The sequence below is a fragment of the Bos indicus x Bos taurus genome, chromosome 3, assembly GCF_003369695.1.
Source record: "Bos indicus x Bos taurus breed Angus x Brahman F1 hybrid chromosome 3, Bos_hybrid_MaternalHap_v2.0, whole genome shotgun sequence".
Lineage (NCBI taxonomy): Eukaryota > Metazoa > Chordata > Mammalia > Artiodactyla > Bovidae > Bos > Bos indicus x Bos taurus.
In genome coordinates this window covers 59,930,502-59,957,461 of record NC_040078.1, presented here as the reverse complement: position 1 = coordinate 59,957,461, position 26,960 = coordinate 59,930,502, and the positions used below count along the sequence as shown (strand labels likewise).

Here is a 26,960-nt window from a genome sequence, read left to right as displayed (position 1 = left end):
ACTCAGGAAGGCCTTTCTCTGTGTCTTACTTCTTATGAGAACACCAGTCTTACAGAAGTACGGCTCTCCTCCTACTCCAGGATGACTTCATCTTAACTAATTATACCTGAGATTACTCTATTTCCAAATAAGTCACATTTTATGATGCTGGGGATTAGGACTTCAACATACCCTTCACAAGGACACAATTCAGTCCAGGAAGACCATTTATTCCTCCAAAGAGGAATATCTTTCAACAAGCTTGGGTTATGTTGTCTTAGAGCCACTGGGATTTGTTTTCTCTGGACTATTTTAGATGCCAGGTTTTCAGTTTTCATTAAGCAATGCTGTAAGAAATGGCTTAAAGAGCGACACAGTTGTACTTACTAATCAAAGTCATTAGGAACACTGCTCCATTTGATTTTTTTTTTTCAGAACTCAGTGTGACAAAATATTTCCATCTCACTGACTTATTAGTTTTCTTTTAGAGTCAATGGGAATCATATATTTAATTATGTGGATTATTTTTTTCTTGCTTTGGTTGCCAGGAAACTTAAAGATTTGGTTATAACTTAATTTTAATAACTTTGTAGGATGCTGCATCTACCTATCTGTATTTTTATTTCTCCTCTGGTGTTGATATTTTATTTACATTTGGATGTTAAATTATTTTTAAAATTACTTTTTATATTATTAAAAGTTACTTGAATACTTTGTTTAAAAATGTAGGTAATAGGTAGAAAAAAAAAGTAAATGCCCCTTTATCTCTCTCTGCCTCTCTTTTTTGTCATCCACGGTAGATTTCCCTGTTGTTCAGCTGATCCATCACTGAATGGCTAATCAAAGATTATAAGCCATCAACATTCTATATTCCAGTTTACTTTTTAAGTGGATGATTCACAGGTAAACAGGGAGAGGGGGCAAGACAATGACTCACTTTATTTTTGAGCAATAATTTAGATCTCACTGACGTCATTCAAAGATTTTTTTGAAAGTCCCCCCCAAAAAAGCATCAGATGTATCACTGAAAATCACACTAAAAACACCAAGAAGTAAACTTAAACTGAAGACAATTGAACTTGGAGGATAAGTTATTGAAAAAAAAATCACACAGAATTTAGCAGAATATGATTTAGAAAGAAAGTAATCACCAATAAGATGAAAGATGTGGACAAGAAACAATGGAGAACTGACATATGAATGACTCTTGTCTTTGAAGATGTGAATGAATAAATGGAACTGTAAAAATTTACATAATAGAAAAATTTTCTGAAATAAAGGAGATCTTGAAATTACACTTTGAAAGGGCTCACCACATTCCAAGAAAATTTAATAAAAGCTTTTTTCTAAAACTTCAGGGACTGAAGAAAAAAATCCTACAGTAATCTAGGCTGAGGGAAAAAGGTCACCTTCAAAAAAAAGAGAAATCATATGCTTAGAAGAAAAAATGTAGAAAACATATACCAAACATTTAATATAAATTACTCTAGAAATGGATTTATTAGGAATTTTTACTTTCTATTATTAATTTCTGATTGTTTTAATTTTTACCACATAGTTTGTCTTCATAATGAATAAAAATTTTAAACATTTCTTTCTTTAGAATCTTCCTGATTAATTCCATTGTCTTTCTTGCCTTTCTTAGGGGAAGAACTGTTCCACCTTCCTTCCAAGAATAAACATCTCATAGTTCCATCACTCTATAAACACAGTTGTCTCCTGTCCCTAAGCCTAGAGCAGACTCCCAGTTCCCACCTGAAGTCTCGTTACAACAAAGCTCCAAACATCCCCTAATGTGTCTCGATCTTCCAGCTTCCCCAATCCTGAAACTCTTCTACAGTGTCCTGGAATTCAAGAGTCCTCGCTCACATCACTTTTCATTGCTACCACTCTGGTTCAAGCCACTATTATTTCTTGCCTCCATTACTGCAATAGCTTCTGGCATATCCACCATTGTTCTGTGATTTATCCTAGAGAGAGAAGCCAGAGTAACCCTTTAAAAATATGCCTGACCATATTATTGTTCCACCCAAAAGTCTACAGTAGCTTTCTGTTCCATTCAGCATGAAAAGCAAAGGGCTTGTAAAGTCTTCCACCCTTCATCCCCTGTTCCAACTCAGTGGTCATCCTCAGTTCTCCTGCTTCTCACCCACAACTCTCTCTAACCCAGACACACTGGCATCCTTGCTATGTCTTGAAAACTCCAGACACATACTCACCCTGTTATTCAGTCACTCAGTCGTGTCTGACTCTGCAACCCCATGGACTGTAGATTTCCAGGCCTCCCTATCCCTCACAATCTCCTGGAGCTTGCTCAAACTCATGCCCATTGAGTTGGTGATGGCATCCAACCATCTCATCCTCTGTTGTTGCCCCTTCTCCTCCTGCCTTCAATCTTTCCCAGCATCAGGGTCTTTTCAAATGAGTTGGCTCTTCACATCAGGTGGCCAAAGTATTGGAGTTTCAGCTTCAGCATCAGTCCTTCCAATGAATATTTAGGACTGATTTCCTTTAGGACGGACTGGTTTGAGCTCCTTGCAATCCAATGGACTCTCAAGAGCCTTCTCTGGCACCACAGTTCAAAAGTATCAATTATTCGGTGCTCAGCTTTCTTTATGATCCAACTCTCACATCAATACACGACTACTGGAAAAACTATAGCTTTGACAAAACGGACTTTTGTTGGCAAAGTAATGTCTCTGCTTTTTAATATGCTGTCTAGGTTTGTCATAGTTTTTCTTCCAAGGAGCAAGTGTCTTTTAAATTCATGGTTGCAGTCACCATCTACGGTTATTTTGGAGCCCAAGAAAATAAAGTCTGTCACTGTGTCCATTGTTTCCCCATTTATTTGTGTGAAGTAATAGGACCAGATGCCATGATCTTAGTTTTTTTAATGTTTTCTAAAGATTTTTAGTTTTTTAAACCAGTTTTTTCACTCTCCTCTTTCACCTTCATCAAGAGGCTCTTTAGTTCCTCTTCTCTTTCTGCCATAAAACTGGTATCATTTGCATATCTGAAGTTATTGACAGTTCTCCCGGCAATCTTGATTCCAGCTTGTGCTTCATCCAGCCCTGCATTTTGCATGATGTACTCTACATAAAAATTAAGCAAGCAGGGTGACAGTATACAGCCTGTTGTACTCCCTTCCCAATTTTGAACCAGTCTGTTGTTCCATGTCCAGTTCTAGCTGTTGCTTCTTGACCTGCATACAGGTTTCACAGGAGGCAGGAAAGGTGGTCTGGTATTCCTATCTTTATGCCTCACTCTTCTCTCTCTGAAATGTTTTTCCCTCAAAAATCCACAAGGCCACTCTTTTACCAATACCCATTCTTCCTTTGAAAGTCACCTTCTCGATAAAATTTACTATACTTAACATTTCAACCCACATTCTCTCCTGTATTCTCAGTCTCCTTTGTGTGCATGCTAGGTCACTTCAGTCATGTCTGACTCTGCGACTCTATGGACTGTAGCCCACGGGGCTCCTCTGTCCATGGGATTCTCCAGACAAGAATACTGGAGTGGGTTACCATGCCCTCCTCCCGGGGATCTTCCAGACCCAGGGACTGAACCCAAGTCTCTTATGTCTCCTGCATTGACAGGTGGATTCTTTACCACTAGGGCCACCTGGGAGCCCCAAGCTGCTTTATCCTGCTTATTTTTAAATAACATTTGTCACTTTCTAATATATAGAATTTATTTAGTTTATATTTATCAATTATTGTCTATCTCTCCCCCACACACATTAGAATGTAAGCTCCACAAGGCACTAAAATTTTATGTTTTATTTATTGATGCATCTCAAGTATCTATTAATAGAATGATGCCTAGTACATAGCAGTCACTCAAAAGATATCCGTTGACTGAAAAAAATGGTTCACAGCCTTGTCAAACCTAATGCACCCTTTAACAAGAAATATGGGTTAATATCCTCTAACACTGTGAAAGGGAAGTCATAAGCTACCTACATATGTAGTTTTTTAAAAATTCAAATACTGAAAGGAAAATATAAACATGTGGTTCAATGTGGAACGACTCAGGTATCCCTAAACTAAAAGAACCAATGAAGCAGTCAGATGCTTGCATCCATCCGTAGAATCTTCATGAAATGGATAGCACAAAATGAACTATATTGCTGATTCTAAGTCCAGGAATGGCACTGTCATTTCACTATGTGAAAAACAGTTTATGTTTATATATAAAATAGATTCTAGACTCACATAAATATAAACAGCTTTTTCATCTACACGAATGAGGAGCAGGACAATCAATTCACACAGGATGTGGGACAATTCTTTGCTGAGCAGGATTGTCCTGGGCATTGCAAGATATCCAGTGTCATTGTCCAACCAACTACGTTCCAGGAGTTCCCTACCTACAATCACTGGAACAAGCAAAATCACTCTGGTGAATTTCCAAACCAACTCCTGGAGGTACTTTCAGCCCAAGAGATCTTGATCTGTAAGTCCAGGGGCCTTTGACAAGCTTCTCCTCATTTCTCTTTCCTGCATCTTTCCCTTTCCCCTCCCCCAGTTCCTGCCTGGTGTCATAGTCTCACTCCTCCCCTCCCCCTGCCCTCCTCTGCTGACCTTTTTCCTCTCCACATGATCTTCAACTAAGTCTCAGAGTTCTGTTTCTACACATGGTATCCAAAGTCACACTTCCAACTGCCACTTTGTCACTGAGACACAGAAAGCCTCCAGTTATACGTGTCCAAAGTCAGTCATCTTCCTACAAAACCCGTTATTCCCTCAGTTGTACCTATTTATGTGAATAACATCATCCCCTTAATCTAGAAAGGACAACCATCTTTGTCTCCTACTCCTCACTCCTGAATCCAGTTGATTGTACTGTTCTGTCCATTTGCCCGCTGAGGTGTCCCATATTTGCTTCCTTTTTTATCACTAGTTCAAACTCTCATCACCTATAACTTAGAATATTGTCACAGCCTCCTAACTAGTACTTCTACGCCAATTTATCTTTTGATACATCCACAAAAGGAGTTTATCCAGAAAATATTAATATCTATTAATAATATTATTTATACTTAGCTTTAGGAACTTCCCTGGCAGCTCAGTGGTAAAGAATTAGCCTGCAATGCAGGAGATGTGGGTCAGGAAGATTCCCTGGAATAGGAAATGGCAACCCACTCCAGTATTCTTGCCTGGAAAGTCCCATGGACAGAGGAGACTGACCAGCTACAGTCCATGGGGACACAAAGAGTTGGACACGACTGAGCAACTAAGCGCGCGCGCGCGCACACACACACACACACACACACACACACAGTACTTGGCATATCATAAACATTCAATTATAATGTTTAATTGAGTGTTCATTATATGCCAGGCATTACACTAAATGCTTCTCGCTTTTAGTCTGCACAGCCACATGACAAAATAGGAATGATTCATTATTCATAGTAGGAATTATTATTATTTAAAATTTAAAGATGAAAAAGAGGCTTGAGGAGGTTAAACAACTTACCCAAGTTCACAGAACTAGCTCCAAAGCAAGATTCTAGGTCTATCTGGCTTCTTAAAAAATCCCTCATTTTGCTTTTTTTTTCTTTTCATTTTAATTTTTTGGATACAACTTTCTCATATTGTCTCTAGCCTAATCACTACCTCCTATTCAGTCTCTGCATCTGTGCCACCTGCCTTTTCCTTCTCCCTCCATTCTTCCAGTCCATAGGTTCTTCTTTTGGTTTCACTTATTTCCATATTTAGTAAAGATTTATTATCAGCTCTTTCAAGGAAGTCCTTCACAGCAGGCTCCCCTCTTTCATTGCGCCCACCACATCTGACACAGCCTCCTCCCTACGCTCTCTTCCCAGCTGCTAAGAAAAGGGGTGGAGGAAAAAAAGAATTGTGCTGGGGGGTCGAGGTGGGGGCGGGGAGGGCGAAGGGTGGGAGGGGGAGGACGAAGGGTGGGGGGACCCCCAACCTCCGGAAGTGCGAATACAAAAGACTCCTTGCATTTTTGAGTTTTCCTCCGCGTATCTGTGTTGCTTTCTGGTTCTAATAAAATGAACTAAGTCAGTAAAAAGTGCTTTGTAAACTGTAAAGTGCTCTCCAAATGTAATGGGCAATTACTCACTCTCCCTTTGCATGCCCAAGGCTTCAACTGAGTGAGCCACACAATAGGTGTTCCAAGCAGAGGATGCCACTCGTCTGTTTGGGTAAAAGGAGTAACGCTCTAATGTGGACTTGGCCCGAGGAAATCTCTGCTTGTCATAACTGCCAAACCCCAGCTCAAAACTTCATCAGAATTGCCACGTGCGAATAAGACAGGAAGAAAAGGGTATTAGCCTGAAAACTCCCTGTTTAAAAATCTCTTTCGGAGTGTTTCACACCTCCAGCTCCCAGGAAGTTTTAAGTTCTTGCAAATGTCCTCCCTTTACCTTCTTAGCGCCCCGGCCCCATGCCTTCCCTCCCGGGCCTCTCAGCTTCCTCGCCGACCCAGCCCTCGGACCCTCGCCCCGAGGGCGGAGACTACAAGTCCCGGCGTGCCCCGCGCGCCCGGCCGGGTGCACTGGGGCTGGGCGCGTGGCGACCGGCGAGCTCTGCACCGGGGAAAGCCTCCCGGCGCTGGCCATGCGGGGAGGTAAGTAATCGCTCGTGCTACGAGGGCACTGGGAACGCGCCCGTCCTACCCCACCCTGTCCAGGATGGAAGGAAACGAAGAAAGCCACGAGAAAAACTGCCCTGCCCTCCCTCGTCTCTGCTGTGTGTCCGGTGCTCCTGCAGCTTGTTGTACCCCCCGAGTGTGTTATCTGTCACCCCGGAGTGGAAGTGGGGGCAGAAGCGTGCCCGGCCCCGTGGAGCGCTGCGGCTCCCTGGGGGCTGCAGGGCGGAGCTAGCAGGAGGGGACCAGGAGATGGCAAGGCTCGGCTGGGCGCTTACCGAGCGCCACACCTCCCTACTCCCTTTCCAAAGATGAGTTCGCCTGGGGAGCCCCCAGTCCCAAAGACAAACGATTTCTTCTTGAAAATCTTAGCCAGAAACTTTCCCCTCTGTCACCAGTGCCACAAGCGAGTCGTTTGGCTGTCGGACGTGACCACTGATTCAAGAGTCTCTCCGGCATCCCCTCTCCTGCCCTATGTTCTGCCCCCACCGCCCCCTCTCCAGGCCCTCCTCAGTTTCCCCTAGAGACCCTCTAGGGCCCTGCTGAGCTCGGCCCTCCCTTCGGCGACTTCTTGAGATGACTTCTGCAGCGCTGTGTACCCAGGTCTGCGCTCGGCGATTCGGACTGGAGACGCCTGCGGGCGGATACCTGGAGGCAAGGCAGGGAGGATGGTTCCCCCGGGAGGGTGCTTGCTCACTGGGGGATGAGAGATCAATAAAAGAAGCCGATTGAGGCACCAGTTTCCCATCCTTCCTGACCCATCTCCCTTCCTATCTGAGCCCATTTCCAAGTGTCCCCGAAAGTACTGCTCCGAAATTTCAGCACGAGGACTTCTGAAGTTACTTTAGCACATCCCATGATATCCTGGATTAGAGGGTCTTGTTGGTTTGCATCTCTATCTCTCACTCCTCTTACACACACAGACACAAACACAATGCATACTGCACATTCTGCAAACACACGAATACCACGACACTATGCACACCACAAACACACACATATACCACAGGTACAACACCCACACATATTACACAGCATACGCTTATCACACATACTGCATTTAAGCTATGCCCTACACACACACCAGACACCACACTACACACAAATAGACTTAATTTTTATTAGCAGAGGGTTAATATCACTTTGTGGAGGGAGTGAGGAGGAAGTGGTTGAGTACTAATATAGATGCTTATACCCACAAATGTCAGTTTACTCCAAAATTAGAAATTAGCTGATGAATGAAACCTCCTGTTGTCAGGATATGTGGCTCATTTTTTATAAAATGGGATTGATTTTTCACAACACCTTCTGAAACCCACACCCTTGTCTAACAGGCAAATTTTGATCACAACAGGCAAGACAGTAAGGGATGTCCTCTTCTATACGTAGGAAGAAATTCTTAGAGGAACAGAATCCTTTCTCCTGTGAGGGTGTCTGAGAGTCAGTATAACTACACATGCTTTGCCTCTCTCCTTTCAAGAGTGGTGGGCTGAACCTAGTATTGTTCTAAGCACTGCCATGACAGTGCTGTCAGGGTACTCTCTTCTCTATCCCTTGCCCCCAGGACTCACAGCCCAGCCCCCTTCCATTTGAATTTAGTTGGAAAACAGTTTAGACACCTCAGATCAACTTCAAAAGCATTATGGAATCTGTTGGTGAAAGAGTCCTCTGTCTCCAGAATAGTTCATCATTTTGATCATTGGTGACAAAACAAACCAAGAAAAAAACCCACTTGTTTGAGCTGTGCTCAAAAAATAGTACTCAAAAATAAAAGAATATTTAGAAGTCTTCCCTAAATTATTATTATTTACTCTTTCAAGGGGGGCCATGGCAAAGATGTGCAGAGAGAGCATTTGAAATTTTTCTCAGTGATGATCTTCCAAGAAGTTGAAAATTTCTAATACCATTCCTGCAAGAAGTAAGGGGAAGAAAATTGACTTTGAAATTCAGACTGCAAATTTAGATCATAGTTGCTGATTTTCTAGTACCCTTAAAAATTGCTAAAGAAAAGAGAGACCAGCAGCTTTTTCCTCAGTTCTGCCCACTCTATACAGTATTTCAGCAGGAGATGACTTTTTCTAGGATCCTTCTGCCCTACCTTGAGAGATTTTGTTGACATCTTGACCTAAAAGTGTGCAAATATTGATTGTTTATTTCAGTGACAACCATTTCTGTTCCTAGTTATATACAGTATGTTTGTGGAATGGGAATGTTTCCCTTGAGCAGTAGTTCCTAGTCAAGCAAGGGAACTGTAAGATTGATCAGGGTAACTTAATCAAAAGATCATGCCTGGCCTTTATTCTACCTTCCCCTTTCCTGAACTGGGACTTAGGATGGTGGAAGATACTATGAATTGGGGGGTTGGCACAAATCCTTTTTTTCATATGTAATTAATAAAGTAGCAGGTGCTCATAGAAAAGAAATGTTGAATTTGTTAAATTATGCTTTTTACGCAACTGGGGAAATCTGGTAAAATGAAACCTCCCAGACTAACTGTTTTTGTTTCGTAGAATAAAGTTTGTTTTATTTTGAGTTTTTGGCTGACTTCATCTGGTAGGATGAATGCCAAAATTAAAGAATGTGGGCGTCCTCAAGCGATCTGGTCATCTCCTTTGCATCCTCTCTGAAATATGTTACTTCCTGCATAATGAAGTAAAAGGATTTTCTGCTGGGCAGTACTTTCCTTATTCTCACAAAGAGCTTGAAAGCCAGCCCTGGGAATTTTGTCAGCAAAAGAGTAACACAGGACTGCAGCTTCTGGGTGTTCACTGAATATAGCCCATAGGCACTGGACTTTCTCTTATTTTTTCTCCCACAGGGAAGAAAAAAAATAGTTTGACACATGACATTCATGCTCAAAACAGCAAAGACATATGATACAGAAACAAGGAGGGGGAGGGAGAAAATAATAGCCTCTTGATACAATTTGTTTTCCTTTGATCAAGACAGGTGCAGAGAGAATTCTGCAGCTTGGGGACTTGTGATTCATTCACTTCCACTAATTGTGCTGAAGGTAGTTAGCAAAAGTGAACAGGCACACTGTAGCTTTAAAAAGTCAGCCATGAACCAGAAGGCAGTTGGTGCAGCTTGTGTGTGATTCCTAACGTCATGTTGGCTGAGAGCCAGCCTGGTTTTATTTCACTGTGTCAAATTGTACCTCCTTATTGAATTCCTTTGCCAGCCTACTTTGTGAAAGAAAACATTGGGGTTTCTTTGGCTGTTCTTGATAAGCCATAAAAAAATGACATGTTTTAGTTGCTTCTAGGTAGGTTTTCTTTTTACTCTTCCACAAGAAAAGAAAATAATAATAATAAGACAATGTAGTGTGGTGTTGCAGAGTATCATTGTGAGTGTTTTGTTTTGTTTTGTTTCTGAGATGCTTAGAAAATGGTGAATGTGTAACAGTTTCCAACTGAAGTGAAATCATTCTTTTGGCATGGAGCAAGCAGCACTATCTTCTGTCTACTCTGTAACGGTGTGTGGATGTATGTTAATATCTAGATGTATATTAAATGTTGGATTTCTCTATGAATGATCTAAGTGGTGTAGTGACTGGAAGTTTGTGTGTGTGTGGTATGTGTGTGTGTGTGTATATCAGCAGTGAAGATTATCCCACACTTAACAGTATTATTTGTTAATCATCTACTTCAGTAACAGTGATAAAATCTTGTGAATATACTAAATGATGCACTTGTCATGTCAGAGTAATCCCTAGGGAAGAAGTGCCGAAGTATAAAGTGATTTGAGAGGAAATGTATTTAATTTATGGCTTCAGCTGTAGAAGAACAAGCACGTTTCAGAACTAGTTTTTTTTTTTTCAGCAGTTTTGTTTGTAGCTTTTTCGTCTTGCTAATTGCATATTAATTGTAGAGGGATTTTATTTTTTCTGTGTTCTTCCTACTAAACAAAAAGACAAAGTGATGGATGCTACTATATCTCCTTGAATGTTTTGATGATTTTTACATAAATCTAATGAGCTGCCTACCCTCTCTTACACACATACACACACACCAGCAGCACCTTTCTGTGTTAAGGGCTATCTGACATTTTCGTGAGCTTCCAGCTTTACCAGAGCATGGCCATCTCACAGACAGGTTTTTAAGGTTTTCATTGAGAATATATGAGGTAGGGGAATACTTGCTGACAAAAGCTTTAAGTGCTCTTTTGCATCGCAGTGAAAAAATAGAGGAGAAGTGGGAGTGGACAGAAAAAAAAAAAAATACAGTAAGAAAAAAAGAAATCACAGCCCGAGGTGGAAAGGGGAGGAAAAGGGGGATTGTTTTTGTCGACTTTGACTCATTTATGAGTTGCAGTGTCTTAAGTGAGAGCTTGGCACTGGGAGAAGCTGTGCCAGTTCACACAGCACTTGTTTTGAACAAGGATTCAATTTCATTTGCAAATGCTTATTGTCGAGGCAGGGAGTGCCAGCACAGATGAAAGCACCCCAATCTGTCTCCTCCAATTCTTTAGGTTTAATCACATCTCTCCAATCGCTGAGGGAACTGGAGATTTAAGCAAACATATACGTGAATTGGTGTGAGGCTGTAAAAGGGACCATTATGTTTCCGATTCAGAGTATATATTCTTCTCTCACTTTCAAAGAATTAAACACGAGCTTTTCTCCCTTATTGATTAGTTGCTGAAGTAAAGGAACCCTGCAGCCTCCCCATGCTATCTGTTGACATGGAAAACAAGGAAAATGGCTCTGTCGGTGTAAAAAAGTAAGTGAAACTGGCTTGTGAGTTCTGCTTCTGCAAACAACAGAGGGACTTGGGTTCTATTTTTATACTTCTTGCTTACCTACTACAATACACTGTGGGGGCTGTCTTGGTTCATTGGTCTACACTGGCGACCAGCTTCCCCTCTCCCTCCAGCCCCAATTGCCTTTTTCTGTATTCCATTTCTAAGAGATGACTCAGACATCAAAGTGCATAAAGGGTTAGTGTATCAGGCTTTAAAACAGGGAAGGTTGAAGATTCCAGTCCTGAATTCTGTATATTGAAACAAAAACACAGAGCAAACACAGACTCTGCCTCCCAAGTCCATAGGCTACATGGAGTATGGGGGGGGGGGGGGGGGCGGTGTGTGTGTGTGTGTGTGTGTGTGTGTGTGTGTGTGTGTGAGGGGGAACAGAAAAGAGAGATTGCGTCTTTTTAGAATAAAACCACCCATCTCAAAAATGAAAGCTATAGGAAGGGAAGGAAAAAAGTGTCAGAATACTAAGTTTAACAACTTCTCTGTCCTCATTTTATGAACTGTTCCTTGAATGTGAAATATTTCTGCATATACCAAAGTCTCTTTTTTATATCTGCTCTTACAATTGAAACTTCTGATTATATCTATTGTGAGTTATATGCTTGATACTTTTAAATAGGAAAATTCAGTTGCATTATGTGGTGTATTCTGAAACATGCTATGTATTTTAGACATAAAATATCTGTAAGTATATGAAAAAATATTTATTCTAGGAGTTATATTTTGGCTCTAACCATATTGCTTACAAGGAAGAAGTATGCTCCAAGACAGTGTTGTCTGTTTCATTTTTTCCCTGTCATTTTAGTTTAAAATCTCCTTCAACTTGAGCTTTGGAAGAAGCTAATGTAATCTGTAGAAGTTGTTATAACTGAATGAAAAAATAGTATGCTATATATGTTTATGAATAGAAGGTATCTTTTATATTAAAGTTACATTAAACTTAATAAAATCTGCTTTAAAATTTTCTCCTGTAATTTATATATCAATGCCATGCTTCCATGCTTGTTCCCATGTTTGAAGTTTGGGGAAGGTAGGTGGAGGAGGAATGAAAGAAACAGATGCTTTTTGTAATGTGTCGGTTAGACCAACTGCTTCCAGTAGTACCCTGGGCAGTGATGAAATGACCTACACAGATATTGTCCACCGTGGTAGCCATGAGCTGCGTGTGGCAATTATAAACGTGAAATATGACTAATGTCTGATGAACTGAACTTTTAATTTTATTCAATTTGAATCCATTTTAAAAGTTAACAGCTTCATTGAAATATGATTGCCATATAATAAACTGCCTGTGTTTAAAGTATAAAAGATGATAAGCTCTGACATTTGTATACACCCATGAAACTATTACCAAAATTAAGATAACAAACATATCCATCATCCCCACAGGTTCCTCATAAACCTTTATAATCTCTTCTTCCTGCCCTTCTCTGCCCTTATATTCCCCAGGCAACACTGGTAGTCTCTCACTGAAGATTAGTTTATTTTTCCTAGATTTTTATATAAATGGAATTATTCAGAATGTACTTTTTTTAGGGGGAGGGAAGGGGTCTGGTTTCTTTCTCCCAGAATAATTAATTTAGGATTTGTTTATGTTATAATATGTATCAATAGTTCATTGATTTTTATTACTAAGTAATGTTTTATTGTATGGATATACAACACTTTGTTCATTGTTTGTCCACCCACTTGTTCATAGACTTTTGGGTTGTTCGCATTTATTAGGGATTACAACTAAACTGCCTTGGTCACTTGTGTACAAGTGTGTGTGTGAACATATACATTTTTCTTGGATAAGTATCTAGGAGGGAAGTAACTGGGCCACGTGGTAAGTAAGTAAGTGAAGTCGCTTCTGCTCTTTGCGACCCCATGGACTGTAGCCTACCAGGCTCCTCTGTCCATGGGATTTTCCAGGCAATAGTACTGGAGTGGATTGCCATTTCCTTCTCCAGTGGATCTTCCCGACCCACGGATCGAACCTGGGTCTCCCACATTGTAGACAGACGCTTTACCATCTGAGCCACCAGGGAAGGCCACGTGGTAGGTGTATGCCAAACTTTGTAAGAAATTGCCAAACTATTTTCCGAACTAGTTGTGCCATGTTACATTCCCACCAGCAGTGTGTGAGCATTCCAGTTGTTCTGTGTCCTCAGGAACTTGGTGTGATCGGGCTTCTTCATTTCATTAGGTGTGTTTTGTTTTGTTTTTTAATCTGAAGATGCTTTGTGTAGTATGACCATTTTAACAACATCAATTCTTCCAATCCAAGAGCATGGTATATCTTTCCATTACTTTGAATCATTTTCAGTTTCCTTTATCAGTGTTTTAGATAGTTCTCTCCTTGGTTATTAGGTATGGTTTTAATTTTCATTTCTGTAATGACTGAGGATGTTGAGTTTTTTTTTTTTAATGTGCTTGTTTTATCTACAGATCTTCTTAAGTATTGTTCAGATCTTTTGCCCATCTTTTTATTGGGCTGGTTTTTTAGTATATTATTATGTAGAATTTTTACATATTCAGGTTACAAGTCCTTTGTTATATACATGATTTGAAAATATTTTCTTGTTGTATATAATTTGTTTTTTCATTCTCTCTACAGTGCTTTTCAAAGTGCAGAAGTTTTAAATTTTGATGAAGTCCAGTTTATAAATTTTTTATTTTATGGATAGTGCTTTTAGTGTCACTTATCTAAGAAATATTTGCCTCGCTCAAGGTCACAAAGATTTTCTCTTATGTTTTCTTAGATTTGGGACTATAATTTTTGAGTTAGTTTTTGTATATGGTGTGGAATAAGGATTAAAGTCTTACTGTTGATAGTGGTTTCGGTTGTCGGTTTTTTTGCCTTTGGATACCCAATTGTTCCAGCACCATTTGTTGAACTATCTCTGCAACTTTGTTGAAAAAAATAACTGATCAAATATCTGTAGCTCTAGTTCTGGACTCTATTTTATTCCATTGATATTTTGTATGTATTTATGAGAGTCCCATGGATGGAGGAGCCTGGTAGGCTGCAGTCCATGGGGTGGCTGAGGGTTGGACACGACTGAGCGACTTCCCTTTCACTTTTCACTTTCATGCATTGGAGAAGGAAAGGGCAACCCACTCCAGTATTCTTGCCTGGAGAATCCCAGGGACAGGGGAGCCTGGTGGGCTGCCGTCTATAGGGTCACACAGAGTCAGACACGACTGAAGCGACTTAGCAGCAGCAGCAGCAGCATCCCAATACAACACTGTTTGGGTAACTATACCTTTATGATAAATCTTGAAATCAGGTAGTATTATCCACTCAACTTTGATTTTTTTTGGAACTTGTTTTGGCACTCTTAGGTCCTTTGCTTTTCCATATAAATCAGCTTTTAAATTTCTACCCCCAAAAAATACCTGCTGTCATTTGACTGGTATTGCATTGAATTATAGATCAATTTAAGGAGAATTGACATTTTAACAATATTGTGTCTTCCAACTCATTAACACAGCATTTCAATCCATTACTTAGGTCCTCTTTAATTTCTCTCAGCAATGTTTCATAGTTTTCAGTGTGCAGGTCTTGCACATATTTCATCAGATATATCCCTCCATATTTCATATTTTTACACTATAATTAATGGTTGTTGTTGTTTAGTTGCTAAGTCATGTCTGACTCTTCTGTGATCCCATGGACTGTGGCCCACCAGGCTTCCCTGTCCATGGGATTTCCCAAGCAAGAATACTGGAGGAAGTTGCCATTTCCTTCTCTATGAGATCTCCCCGACCCAGGGATTGAACTTGCATCTCCTGCATTAACAGCAGATTCTTTAACACTGAGTCACCAGAGAAGCCCCATTATTGATAGTGCTTTTTAAATTTAAATTTCTAGTTGTTTATTGCTAGTATAAAGAAATATGGCAGGTTTTTTTTTAATGTTAATCTTGTATCCTACAACCTTGCTAAACTCACTTATTACTTCTAATGGCTTTTTCATAGACTCTGTCAGATATTTAACATAGACAGCTATGTCTTGTGAATAAAGACAGTTTTACTTTTTCTTTCCCACTGTGGATACCTTTCATTTCTTTTTCTTACTTTATTGTGCTGAATAAGATCTCCAGTAAAAAGTTGAATAGCACTGGTGAGATTAGACATCCTAATTTTGTTCTCAATCTTAAGACAAGAAAAACTTTTACTTTTTTTCTTGTCTTTCTTTTCAGCCTGCTTTTAAAATTTTCTCTGGGTCATTGATTGTTGAGCAATTTGATTATGAGACTCAGTGTAGTTTTATTCATCTTTCTTGTGTTTAAAGTTTGTTTTTTGGGAGGGGGAATCTATGGGCTTAGTTTTTATCAAGTTTGGAAATTTCTTTTTTTTTTATTTTATTTTTTATTTTTATTTTAATTGGAGGCTAATTACTTTACAATATTGTGGTGGTTTTGCCATACATTCACATGAATCAGCCATGGGTATACATGTGTTCCCCATCCAGACCCTCCCTCTGACCACCCTCCCCATCCCATCTCTCAGGGTCATCCCAGTGCACCAGCCCTGAGCACCCTGTCTCATGCATGGAACCTGGTCTGGTGATCTATTTCACATATGATAATATACATGTTTCAATGCTATTCTCCCAAATCATCCCACTCTCACCTTCTCCCACAGAGTCCAACAGTCTGTTCTTTATATCTGTGTCTCTTTTGCTGTCTCACATATAGGGTCATTGTTAGCATCTTTATAAATTCCATATATAGGCATTAGTATACTGTGTTGGTGTTTTTCTTTCTGACTTACTTCGCTCTCTATAATAGGCTGCAGTTTCATCCACCTCATTAGAACTGATTCAAATGTATTCTTTTTAATAGCTGAGTAATATTTCATCGTGTATATGTACCACAGCTTTCTTATCCATTCGTCTGTTGATGGGCATCTAGGTTGCTTCCATGTCCTGGCTATTGTAAACAGTGCTGCGATGAACATTGGGGTACACATGTTTCTTTCAATTCTGGTTTCCTCAGTGTGTATGCTCAGCAGTGGGATTGCTGGGGGAAATTTTCAACTGTTATTTTTTAAATTTTCTTTGGTCTTTCTCCACTTCTCCTTTGGGGACTCCAGTTATAGGTTTATTTGATCACTTGATATTGCCCCACAATTCACTGATACCCTGCTAATTTTTTTCCCAGTCTTTTTTCTGTGTTTCATTTTTGGATAGTTTCTATTGCTTTTCCTTAAGTTCACTAATCTTTTCTTCTGAAATGTATAATCTCTTGTTAATCCCACCCAATGCATTTTTCATTTCAAACAAGTTTTCATCTCTAGAAGTTCAGCTTGGTCTTTTTAAATCTTTCATGTCTTCACTTTACATATCCTTCCCTCTAGCTTCTGAACGTATGAAATATAGTCATAAAATTGTTTCAATGTCCTTGTCTACTAATTCTATCACTTCTCAGTCGGTTTCAGTTGATTGGTTTTTCTTTTCACTATGGGTCATATTTTTCTGCTTCTTTGTACGCTTGGTAATTCTTTATTGAAAATTAGGTGTTTTGAATTTTTCCTTGTTGAATGTTCGATAATTTTGTATTCCTGTAAATATTCCAGATCTTTGTCCTGGGATGTGCTTGAATTAGTTGGAAACAAGCAATTGATCCTTTGAAGCCTTATTTTATTAATAAGTATTGTTAGTCAAGACTAGAGCTGTATTTACCCTTTTTTCCCCCTTTTATTGAAGTAAGACCCACATTTCTACTATAACCAATACTCCTGAATGATGCGATATTCCTCTCTGGAAGATAGAAACAAGCACTGTTCCCAACTCTGTGTGATCTCTAAGGATTTTTGTCTCTAATTCTTTTTCATGATTCTTTCCCCAGCTTATTTCTTCATGTGTATGTGATAATCAGTACTCCACTGAGCACTTGAAGGGAAACTTCTACACATCTCCAGAGTTCCCTCTCTGTAGCTGTCTCCTCTCTGGAACTCTGCACCCGGGCACAGCCTAAAATCTCTCTTCAGGCAGTAAGTGGCCAGGGCTACCATGCTTATTCCCACCCTTCAGGGACCACTATTCTTTACTGCCTGTGTCCAGTGCCTTGAGTGCCAGTTTCATACATCTTGTCAATTTTTTAGTTGTTTTAGGTAGAAGTGTAGTTCTGGGCCCCATGACTCCACCTTGATCAGAAATAGCAGTCTCAGTTGATATAGCAAGTGGCTATTGGCTAACCTGTTGGCCAAGATAGAGTTAGATTATAATACTGAATCCCTAAAACATAGAGTCTTAAGGCTCTCTCTGAGATCTGCTCAAACTGGGGTCACAGTTGCTTCCATTTTGTTTTCCAGGCATGGAAAATAAAGTTGCTTTATTAGACAATGTACTTCACAAAGGATCATTTCCAAAGAAGCCTAGGATAATGACCTATTCACTGGCCGTGTGCTACTGCTCAGAGCTTTAGTTTTACAAGGCTATTGTTTATGGAGTCCTTTCTCTGTGTCTAGCACTTTGTGTGAGCCTTGTTAATCCTCACAACCATATTTTGAGGTATGTGCTACAATTCCCATTTTATAGTGGAGAAAACGAAAGCTCCAGGAGGTAAAAGACCTTCTAAGAGTTCATTGCTTATAAGTCCTGATGTTGGTATTTAGGTTTAAAGTCTGGCATTGAAGCCTGAGCCCTTTCTTCTGCACTGGGGTGACTAGGTTTTCAAAGGTAGCTTTCAGTCTCTTTCACCAGAGGCACAGCTCTCACTCCCAGGGGGCTATAGAAGCCTAAGTACCCAAGATTTGTAAATGATGGAAACATTCAATACTATGACCATAACTTAACAAAGACAGGACTTCCCTTTTCAAAATGGCATATTTCTTCTAAGTATAAGATATATCATAAGTCTGTTCTAAGTTATGCTAGGCAGTGTTTCTCAAAGTGAATTTGTATCACTTGGAGGGCATGTTAAAATACAGGCAGCTGGGCCACACCTCCAGAGTTTCTGTTCGGTACATCCCAAAGGCCTGGGAACTTGTGTTTTAACATGTTCTCTGGTAGTGTTGATGCTGATGTCCAGTGGCTTTGGAAAACAATTTGGCATTATTTTCCAGTGTTGAACCATGAAATATTTTATAACTCAAGTCCATTTCTGGATATATGTTAGTGCCAGATATATACTAGAAATGACATTTGAACCATAGATGTAATTTAACATTTTCTGGTGGTCATATTTAAACAGATGAAATTAATTTTAATATAGTTTATATTTGACTGAAAATACCCAGGATGTTATCATTTTTAAATGTAGTCAATATAGCACATTATTAATGAAATAGTTTATATTTCTGTGCTAAATTTTATCAGTGCACTATATATTTTACAGTTAGAGTATGTTTCAGTTTGGATGGAAAAATTTTATTATAAATATTTGATCTCTATTAGATTTCATAAAATTTGTGATTGAAAAAGTAGAATCACATACCTAAATAATTCTTAAAAGTCTCAATAAATGAATCAAGTACCAAAAATTATTTTCCTTTAATACATTTGTGTACATTGACACAACTTGTTCTTCTTCTATTTTGTATATTTCCTTTTTGTTCATTTATTTGTCTGCACCAGGTCTTAGCTGTGGCATGTGGGATCTAGTTCCCTGACCAAGGATCGAACCTGGGCCCCCTGCATTAGGAGCCGGGAGTCTTAGCCACTGGACCACCAGGGAAGTTCCTGGTTCTTCTATTTTAGATTTGACTTGACTTGGAAGCAATAGCGTATCCTTTCAAAACTAAGTTAAATTTGCTGATACTCAAAAAAATCATATTGTTAGCATTAAATTCAAAAGTGTATTACATAAATTTATAAGACATATAAATTTATCCAATAAATCATTCTTCAAATTTCTCTTCAAATTGATTTATGTTAGAAAGATGTGTAAAATTATTTTTATTATACTCTGAAAAGTTACAATTTCAACACAAAATTTTGTGCCTCTTTACCTAGGTTACAAATCAGCATTTCCTTTTTTAGGAGCTTCAAATTAATCTCATTTACATGTAGTCTGATATATCAATGAGAAAATACGAATTTCTCTGCCATTTTTTGTCTTTAATTATTGAATATTTGGAAAGCATTTTTTGTTTTAATGAAATCTTGAATTGTACTTAACAATACAATAAGTCTTTGTATATTTCTTCTATAACTTAACGAGTATTGGCAAAGAACACAGATCTTTAAATGTGCTCTGTTTCTTTTAAGAGTTCCATTGTTCGGCATTGATCTGTGGCATTTACAAATATTTATGGAATGATTTAACAATGGCATTCTTGACACATTTCAGGAGTCCGCTTCAAAAAACCGAACACATGTATCATACAGTAGAATGAAGCAATGAAATACGTCTCCTGTTTTAAAAGTATATTAAAACCAGATTTTTTTAAACTTAGTGTGGCTGAAGTACCATCTACCAGGATAGGATTTAATTTTTTCAAATCTAGCTGAAGTTATTCTTCAACAAATATAAAACATTTAAAATATTTAAATAGGAATTCAGTTTTTCAGGCCATAAATTGATAACATTTCTTCTTAAATTTGGAAGTCTTCTGAGATAAAGCAGACTCCAAGTATGAACTTGGCAGTGTCTTTGATGTTATGGGCTTCCCTTGTGACTCAGATGGTAGAGTCTGCCTGCAATGCAGGAAACCCGGGTTTGATCCCTGGGTCAGGAAAATCCCCTGGAGAAGCGAATGGCTACCCACTCCAGTATTCTTGCCTGGAGAAGTCTATGGACAGAGGAGCCTGGCATGTTACAGTCGGTGGGGTCACAAATAGTCAGACATGACTGAGTGACTAACACTTTTCACTTTTGATGTTGCACTACTCATCTACAGCTAAAGAAAAGTAGTTGTGTTTTTCCAAATTTGAACCAATCGATCTTAGATACTGTTAAAAAGATCTTACATTCTTCGGGCAATTGTTTGATGGCATGATTGAAAAATGTCTCACTTTTGATGAACTGCCTTTTTAGTATTTTATCATAATATTCTAAAAACTGAATATAACAACATAGCTATTGAAAAAACTGTGTTCTTTTTTTGTGCTAGAATCCAAGTTGTTTATAGCTGGGCAAATTTATGAGCTCAGATTCTGTTTAAAATCACTTCAAAATGTTTTGTTGGATGTTGAATTTTGATTACAGGTGTCTAATGTTATTAGCTCTTTTTGACTGTTGAGAAGCAAGTTACCAAATTCACTATGTCTTTGCTAAAAATGTCACTTAATGTTTATCCATTTTTCTTTTTTTTTTTTTTTTGTCTTGGTATTTTCCCTTAGGTTGGGTGTTTTTTTTTTTTTAAATTTTATTTTTACAATATTGTATTAGTTTTGCCAAATATCGAAATGAATCCGCCACAGGTATACCTGTGTTCCCCATCCTGAACCCTCCTCCCTCCTCCCTCCCCATACCCTCCCTCTGGGTCGTCCCAGTGCACCAGCCCCAAGCATCCAGTATCGTGCATCGAACCAGGACTGGTGACTCGTTTCCTACATGATATTATACATGTTTCAATGCTATTCTCCCAAATCTCCCCACCCTCTCCCTCTCCCACAGAGTCCATAAGACTGATCTATACATCAGTGTCTCTTTTGCTGTCTCGTACACAGGGTTATTGTTACCATAAACAGCTTTTTTCCTTTTGCTCTGCTCCAACGAATTGCAATTGCTGTTCATCATGAAATTTCCAATATACTTTGAGTCGGGCTCCTTTTTTCTTTACTGTTCTGACTCTGGTGCTAGTTTCTGCATCTCCTTTTGATTCTGCATCAGTGGTATGCCTCCTTTTTACATTTTAAAATGTATCCATACTTACTTTTAACTAAAATATTTTATTGCAATTAAAATTGTAAGATTATTAATTACCAATTACAACATACAAAGAGAGTCTTATAACCTGTGCTGTCGGCATCAAACACATTACAATATCACATGGGTGCATAGAAAAGATCATTTATCCTGAATCAATGTATAGATGCCAACTGGATTGCCATGTGTTTATGTGTAAAACTAGAGAAAGAGAGCTGCATCTGATTGAACTTCAAAGTAGTTTCTAGGCACTGCAATGGTTAAAGGGAAATGTTATCACACCAAAACAATAAAGTTGTGTTGATCAGAAACACAATTTACTTTAATTCGGGTTTTTAAATTTAAACTAGTTAAAATGAAAAACCCAATTTCTTAGTTGGATTTTTAATGCTCAACAGCCACCTGTGTTTAGAGGCTACAATATTGCACAGGTTATAGCCAAAACAAGCTCTTGCACACATGCATGGGGAGAAAGGTTAAATGAATATGGGGTTGGGGAGGATGATTCCCTCAGGTCAGGGATGCAGGGGTGGGATGGATATAAGCATTGTCAAGATTATAGTTTTTTAAAAAAATATTATAGCTTCTATTTTGCATGATGGATTCATGGTGATTATTAAGTTTTAAAATAATTAAATAATTAAGAGGGAGCCATCTTAATAGTTTGGGGTATGTTCTTCTAGACAGTTTCTATATAGAGCTCTCTGTATCCATATATATGTGTGCTGTGCTTAGTCACTCTGTCATATCCGACGCTTTGTGACCCTATGGACTGCAGCCCGCCAAGCTCCAAGCCCGCCAAGGACTCTCCAGGATACCACTCCAAGAATACTGGAGTGGGTAGCCATTCGCTTCTCCAGGGGATCCTCCTGACCCAGGGATCAAACTCAGGTCTTTTGCATTGCAGGCAGATTCTTTACTGTCTGAGCCACCAGGGAAGCCCAATGAATATGGAGACATAAACTTTTATTGAACAAATGGGATCATAATGTTCTCTTTTTTATGGATTTCAGAATCACAGATTTTGAATTAATCAAAACTTTGGTACATGACACTCTTGCTATTGATCTATGTTTAATCATGTAGAATTTTCAATAAATTATAAAAAATTCTAGGTGTTTCACATGTATGTGCGTATCTATACAACTTACAAGTATACATGTGAATATTTTTCCCCATTCATTTAGTCTTATTACTCCATTTTTCATCAGTTGGTCTTTTATCCCTTTTTTCCTTTTCTTCTAGGAGGGAGGAGGAACTAATATTCCCACACACAATAGATGCTTTTAGTAAGTTAGCAGCTTTTCAAGTGGTTTATCTCCCCACCACCACCAACCCCTCACCCCACGGTGGAGAAGCTCTACTGCAATAGAATGCTCACAGCAACAAAGCTTAGCAACCTTCAAAAGAAGCTATTTCTTATTAAAATCATGCCTTTTCTTGCTCATGTATCTCACCGTCTTCTTCTGCCTTTGTGTTCAGTTGGTTGTTTTATTATGAAGCAAAGACTAAATTTTGTAACTAACATTTCTTTTATAATTAGTAAAGTGATACTTTTCTTAGTAATGAATATTGGAAAGTTTTCAACTCACTTTAATATTGAAATACTAGCTTTTAAACATTGAGATATAATTTTCATATAATGTATCAGTTTCAAATATACCACATAATAATTCATTATTCACCACGATAATTCAAATGTTCACCACGATGACTGTAGTTAACATGAATCACATACACAGTTAAAGTTTTTTCTTCTGATAAGAATTTTTAAGATCTACTGTCTTTAACAACTTTTGAATATACAGTACAGTATTATTAGTTATAGTCACCATGCTGAATGTTACATCCCCATGAATTACTTATTTTATAACTGGAAGTTTGTACATTTTGACCACTTTCACCCATTTAGTGCTCTGCAACCCCTCCCCTCACCTCTGGCAACCACCAATCTGTTCTCTGTATCTTTGGTTTTGGATTTACTTTTTTTGAATATTTTATTTTTAGATTCCACATATAAGTGAGATTATGTATTTGTCTTTGGCTGACTTATTTGACTTGCAGAGGGCATTTAAAATGCCCTCACATTCAATTTATATTGTCAAAAATGACAAGACTTCCTTTTTATGGCTGAATACTATTATATTCTATATATATATATATATATACATACACATACACACACACACACACACCACATTTTCTTTATTTTCTGGTGATGGACACTCAGATGGCTTTCATGTCTAGGCTATTGTAAATAGTGATGTAATGAATGTGAGGGAGCTATATCTTTTGGATTTAGTGTTTTTCTTTCTTTTAGTTAGATGCCCAGAAGCAAAATTGCTGAATTGTATGGTAGTTCTGTTTTTAATTTTTTTCAGGAACCTACCTACTATTTTCCATACTACAATTCTACCAATAATGCATAAGGGTTCCCTTTCCACATCTTTGCCAGCATTTGTTATCTCTTGTTTTTTTCTTATGCCTTTCTAAAGGGCATAAGATACTTCCTTATTGTTTTGGTTTGCATTTCCCTGATAATTAATGGTTCAGTACATCTTTTCATATACCTGTTGGCCATCTGCGTATCTTCTTTGGAAAAAATGTCTATTCAAATCCTCTGCCCGTTTTTAAATTTGATTGTTTATTAATATTTATTTTTACTGTGGAGTTATATGTATTCTTTATGTATTTTGGATTTGCAAGTATTTTCTCCTGTTCAGTAGGTTGCCTTCGCACTTTGTTGGTTCTGTTTGCTCTGCAGAAGATTTTTAGTCTAATATAGTCCCACTTGTTTATTTTTGCTTTTATTGCCTCTGTTTTTGGAGTCAGATCCAAAAAAAAAAAAAAAATCATCGCGAAGACTGATGTCAAAGAGCTTACCACTTATGTTTTCTTCTACAGGCTTTATGGTTTCAGGCCTTACATTCAAATCTTTGACCCACTTTGAATTAATTTTTCTATGTGGTATAAGGTAGTGTTCCAGTTTCATTCTTTTGCACATCATCCTCTTGTTTTTCCAGCACCATTTATTGAAGAGACTATCTTTTCCCCTTTGTATATTCTTGGCTCATTTGTCATTAATTAATTGGCCATATGTGCATTAATACTAACTTTTGAAATAGCCCTCTCTGAGGACTGTTAACTATTAAATATTAAGCTAATTATTAAATTTAAAGAAGTTGTCATTCTTAATGTGAATTCAAGATTAGGAAGTGAATGATAGAAGTAAGATATTAGGATAACGTTAGAAATTATTATTGGTATTACTAGAATTTCTATTGGTATTGCTAGAATTTTTAGGTAGGGCTTCCCTGGTGGCTCATATGGTAAAGAATCTGTCTACAATACATGAGACCTGGGTTCGATCCCTGGCTTGGGAAGATCCCATGGAGAAGGGCATGGCAACCCACTCCAGTATTCTTGCCTGAAGAATTCCACAGACATCAGAATTCAGGTGGGCTACAGTCCATGTGGTTGCAAAGAGGTAGACACAACTGAGTGACTAACATGCCAAATTTCAAAACTCTGACTTCATTGTAGAATTATTAAAGAGACCTTTCATATAACAAAAATAACAATAGCTACCATTACTTACCTCATTAAAAAAAAATCCAGCAATGTTTATGTGTATAGCAACCCACATATCAGTCAGGCATCTAATTCTAAGGGAATCAGTCACATCCAGGGTTAAATAAATAACTTCACAGGATATTTATTTATTTGCCTGGAAGTCCTGCAAGGTTCCTTAGGGAAGGAGGAAGAGGAAGCTGTTAGAAGTAATTGTGCATCTGATCACTGGCTTCAGCTTTTGTTCATTTACTCGTATTCCTGTCCTTTTGTGTTGTCAAGTAAATAATCAGCAGTCCTTAGATGTGTGTTTTTTAAAAGCAAGGAGGAGATTGCAACCAGCTTGCTGCAACCAGACTCCACAACCATACTGCTTGAGTCTACCTGCTTGAGTGAGGGTTCCCGGCACACTGTTCTTTCCAGGGAATAGCAGTCTGGAACAGAGAGTGATCTCAATGTAAGATTCCACTCTACTAAACACATGGGAGAATAAAATAAAGCTCCCAAGACATTTAAGTGGCTAAATATCAAATACTTCTTAACAGATAGTTTGTTAGAAAGAAAGGAAGAAAGGGAGGGAGGGAGAGAGAGAAGGAGGAAAAAAGAAGGAAGAAGAAAAGAGAAACAGAAAGGAGAAGGGGGGAGTGGAGAGGAGAGGGGGAAAGTGAGCCACTAATTCAGACATGCAACATGACCTTTCTAATCAGAATCTGATGTCGTAACCCTTCTGTGGATATATTTGGTAGGATAAGTCAGAGTGCTATATGTATGGATTCTTGAATCAGAGAATATATGGTAGTTGATAGTGATACTTGTAATTGGTAGTTTTATTTTTCTTCAGTTCAGTTCAGTCGCTCAGTCGTGTCTGATTCTTTGTGACCGCATGAATCAGAGCATGGCAGGCCTCCCTGTCCATCACCAACTCCCGGAGTTCACTCAGACTCATGTCCATCAAGTCGGTGATGCCATCCAGCCATCTCATCCTCTGCCGTCCCCTTTTCCTTCTGCCCCAATCCCTCCCAGCATCAGAGTCTCTTCCAATGAGTCAACTCTTCGCATGAGGTGGCCAAAGTACTGGAGTTTCAGCTTTAGCATCATTCCTTCCAAAGAACACCCAGGGCTGATCTCCTTCAGAATGGACTGGTTGGATCTCCTTGCAGCCCAAGGGACTCTCAAGAGTCTTCTCCAACACCACAGTTCAAAAGCATCAATTCTTCAGTGCTCAGCTTTCTTCACAGTCCAAATCTCACATCCATACATGACCACTGGAAAAACCATAGCCTTGACTAGACGGACCTTTGTTGGCAAAGTAATGTCTCTGCTTTTCAATATGCTATCTAGGTTGATCATAACTTTTCTTCCGAGGAGTAAGCGTCTTTTAATTTCATGGCTGCAGTCACCATCTGCAGTGATTTTGGAGCCCAAAAAAATAAACTCTGACACTGTTTCCACTGTTTCCGCATCTATTTCCCATGAAGTGATGGGACCAGATGCCATGATCTTCGTTTTCTGAATGTTGAGCTTTAAGCCAACTTTTTCACTCTCCTCTTTCACTTTCATCAAGAGGCTTTTCAGTTCCTCTTCACTTTCTGCCATAAGGGTGGTGTCATCTGCATATCTGAGGTTATTCATATTTCTCCCAGCAATCTTGATTCCAGCTTATGCTTCTTCCAGCCCAGCGTTTCTCATGATGTACTCTGCATATAAGTTAAATAAGCAGGGTGACAATATACAGCCTTGACGTACTCCTTTTCCTATTTGGAACCAGTCTGTTGTTCCATGTCCAGTTCTAACTGTTGCTTCCTTACCTGCATATAGGTTTCTCAAGAGGCAGGTCAGGTGTTCTGGTTTTCCCATCTCTTTCAGAATTTTCCACAGTTTCTTGTGATCCACACAGTCAAAGGCTTTGGCATAGTCAATAAAGCAGAAATAGATGTTTTTCTGGAACTCTCTTGCTTTTTTGATGATCCAGCGGATGTTGGCAATTTGAGCTTTGCTTCCTCTGCCTTTTCTAAAACCAGCTTGAACTTCAGGAATTTCACGGTTCACGTATTGCTGAAGCCTGGATTGGAGAATTTTGAGCATTACTTTACTAGTGTGTGAGATGAATGCAATTGTGCGGTAGTTTGAGCATTCTTTGGCATTGCCTTTCTTTGGGATTGGAATGAAAACTGACCTTTTCCAGTCCTGTGGCCACTGCTGAGTTTTCCAAATGTGCTGGCACATTGA

General features: G+C 38.8%; 1 protein-coding gene across 2 annotated transcripts in view; it reads left to right on the top strand.

Annotated features, from left to right (window-relative positions):
* Positions 1-6,474: 6,474 nt before the first annotated feature.
* Positions 6,475-26,960, top strand: part of SAMD13 (sterile alpha motif domain containing 13) — a 52,781-nt gene continuing 32,295 nt past the window's right edge. The window contains exons 1-2 of one of the 2 annotated variants that reach the window (XM_027536716.1): positions 6,475-6,582; positions 11,240-11,324. In XM_027536716.1, coding sequence (XP_027392517.1) covers positions 6,573-6,582; positions 11,240-11,324 — 95 coding nt within the window. In that variant the 5' untranslated portion in view covers positions 6,475-6,572. The remainder of the gene's footprint in view (positions 6,583-11,239; positions 11,325-26,960) is intronic. The other variant, XM_027536717.1, reaches the window with a different exon arrangement.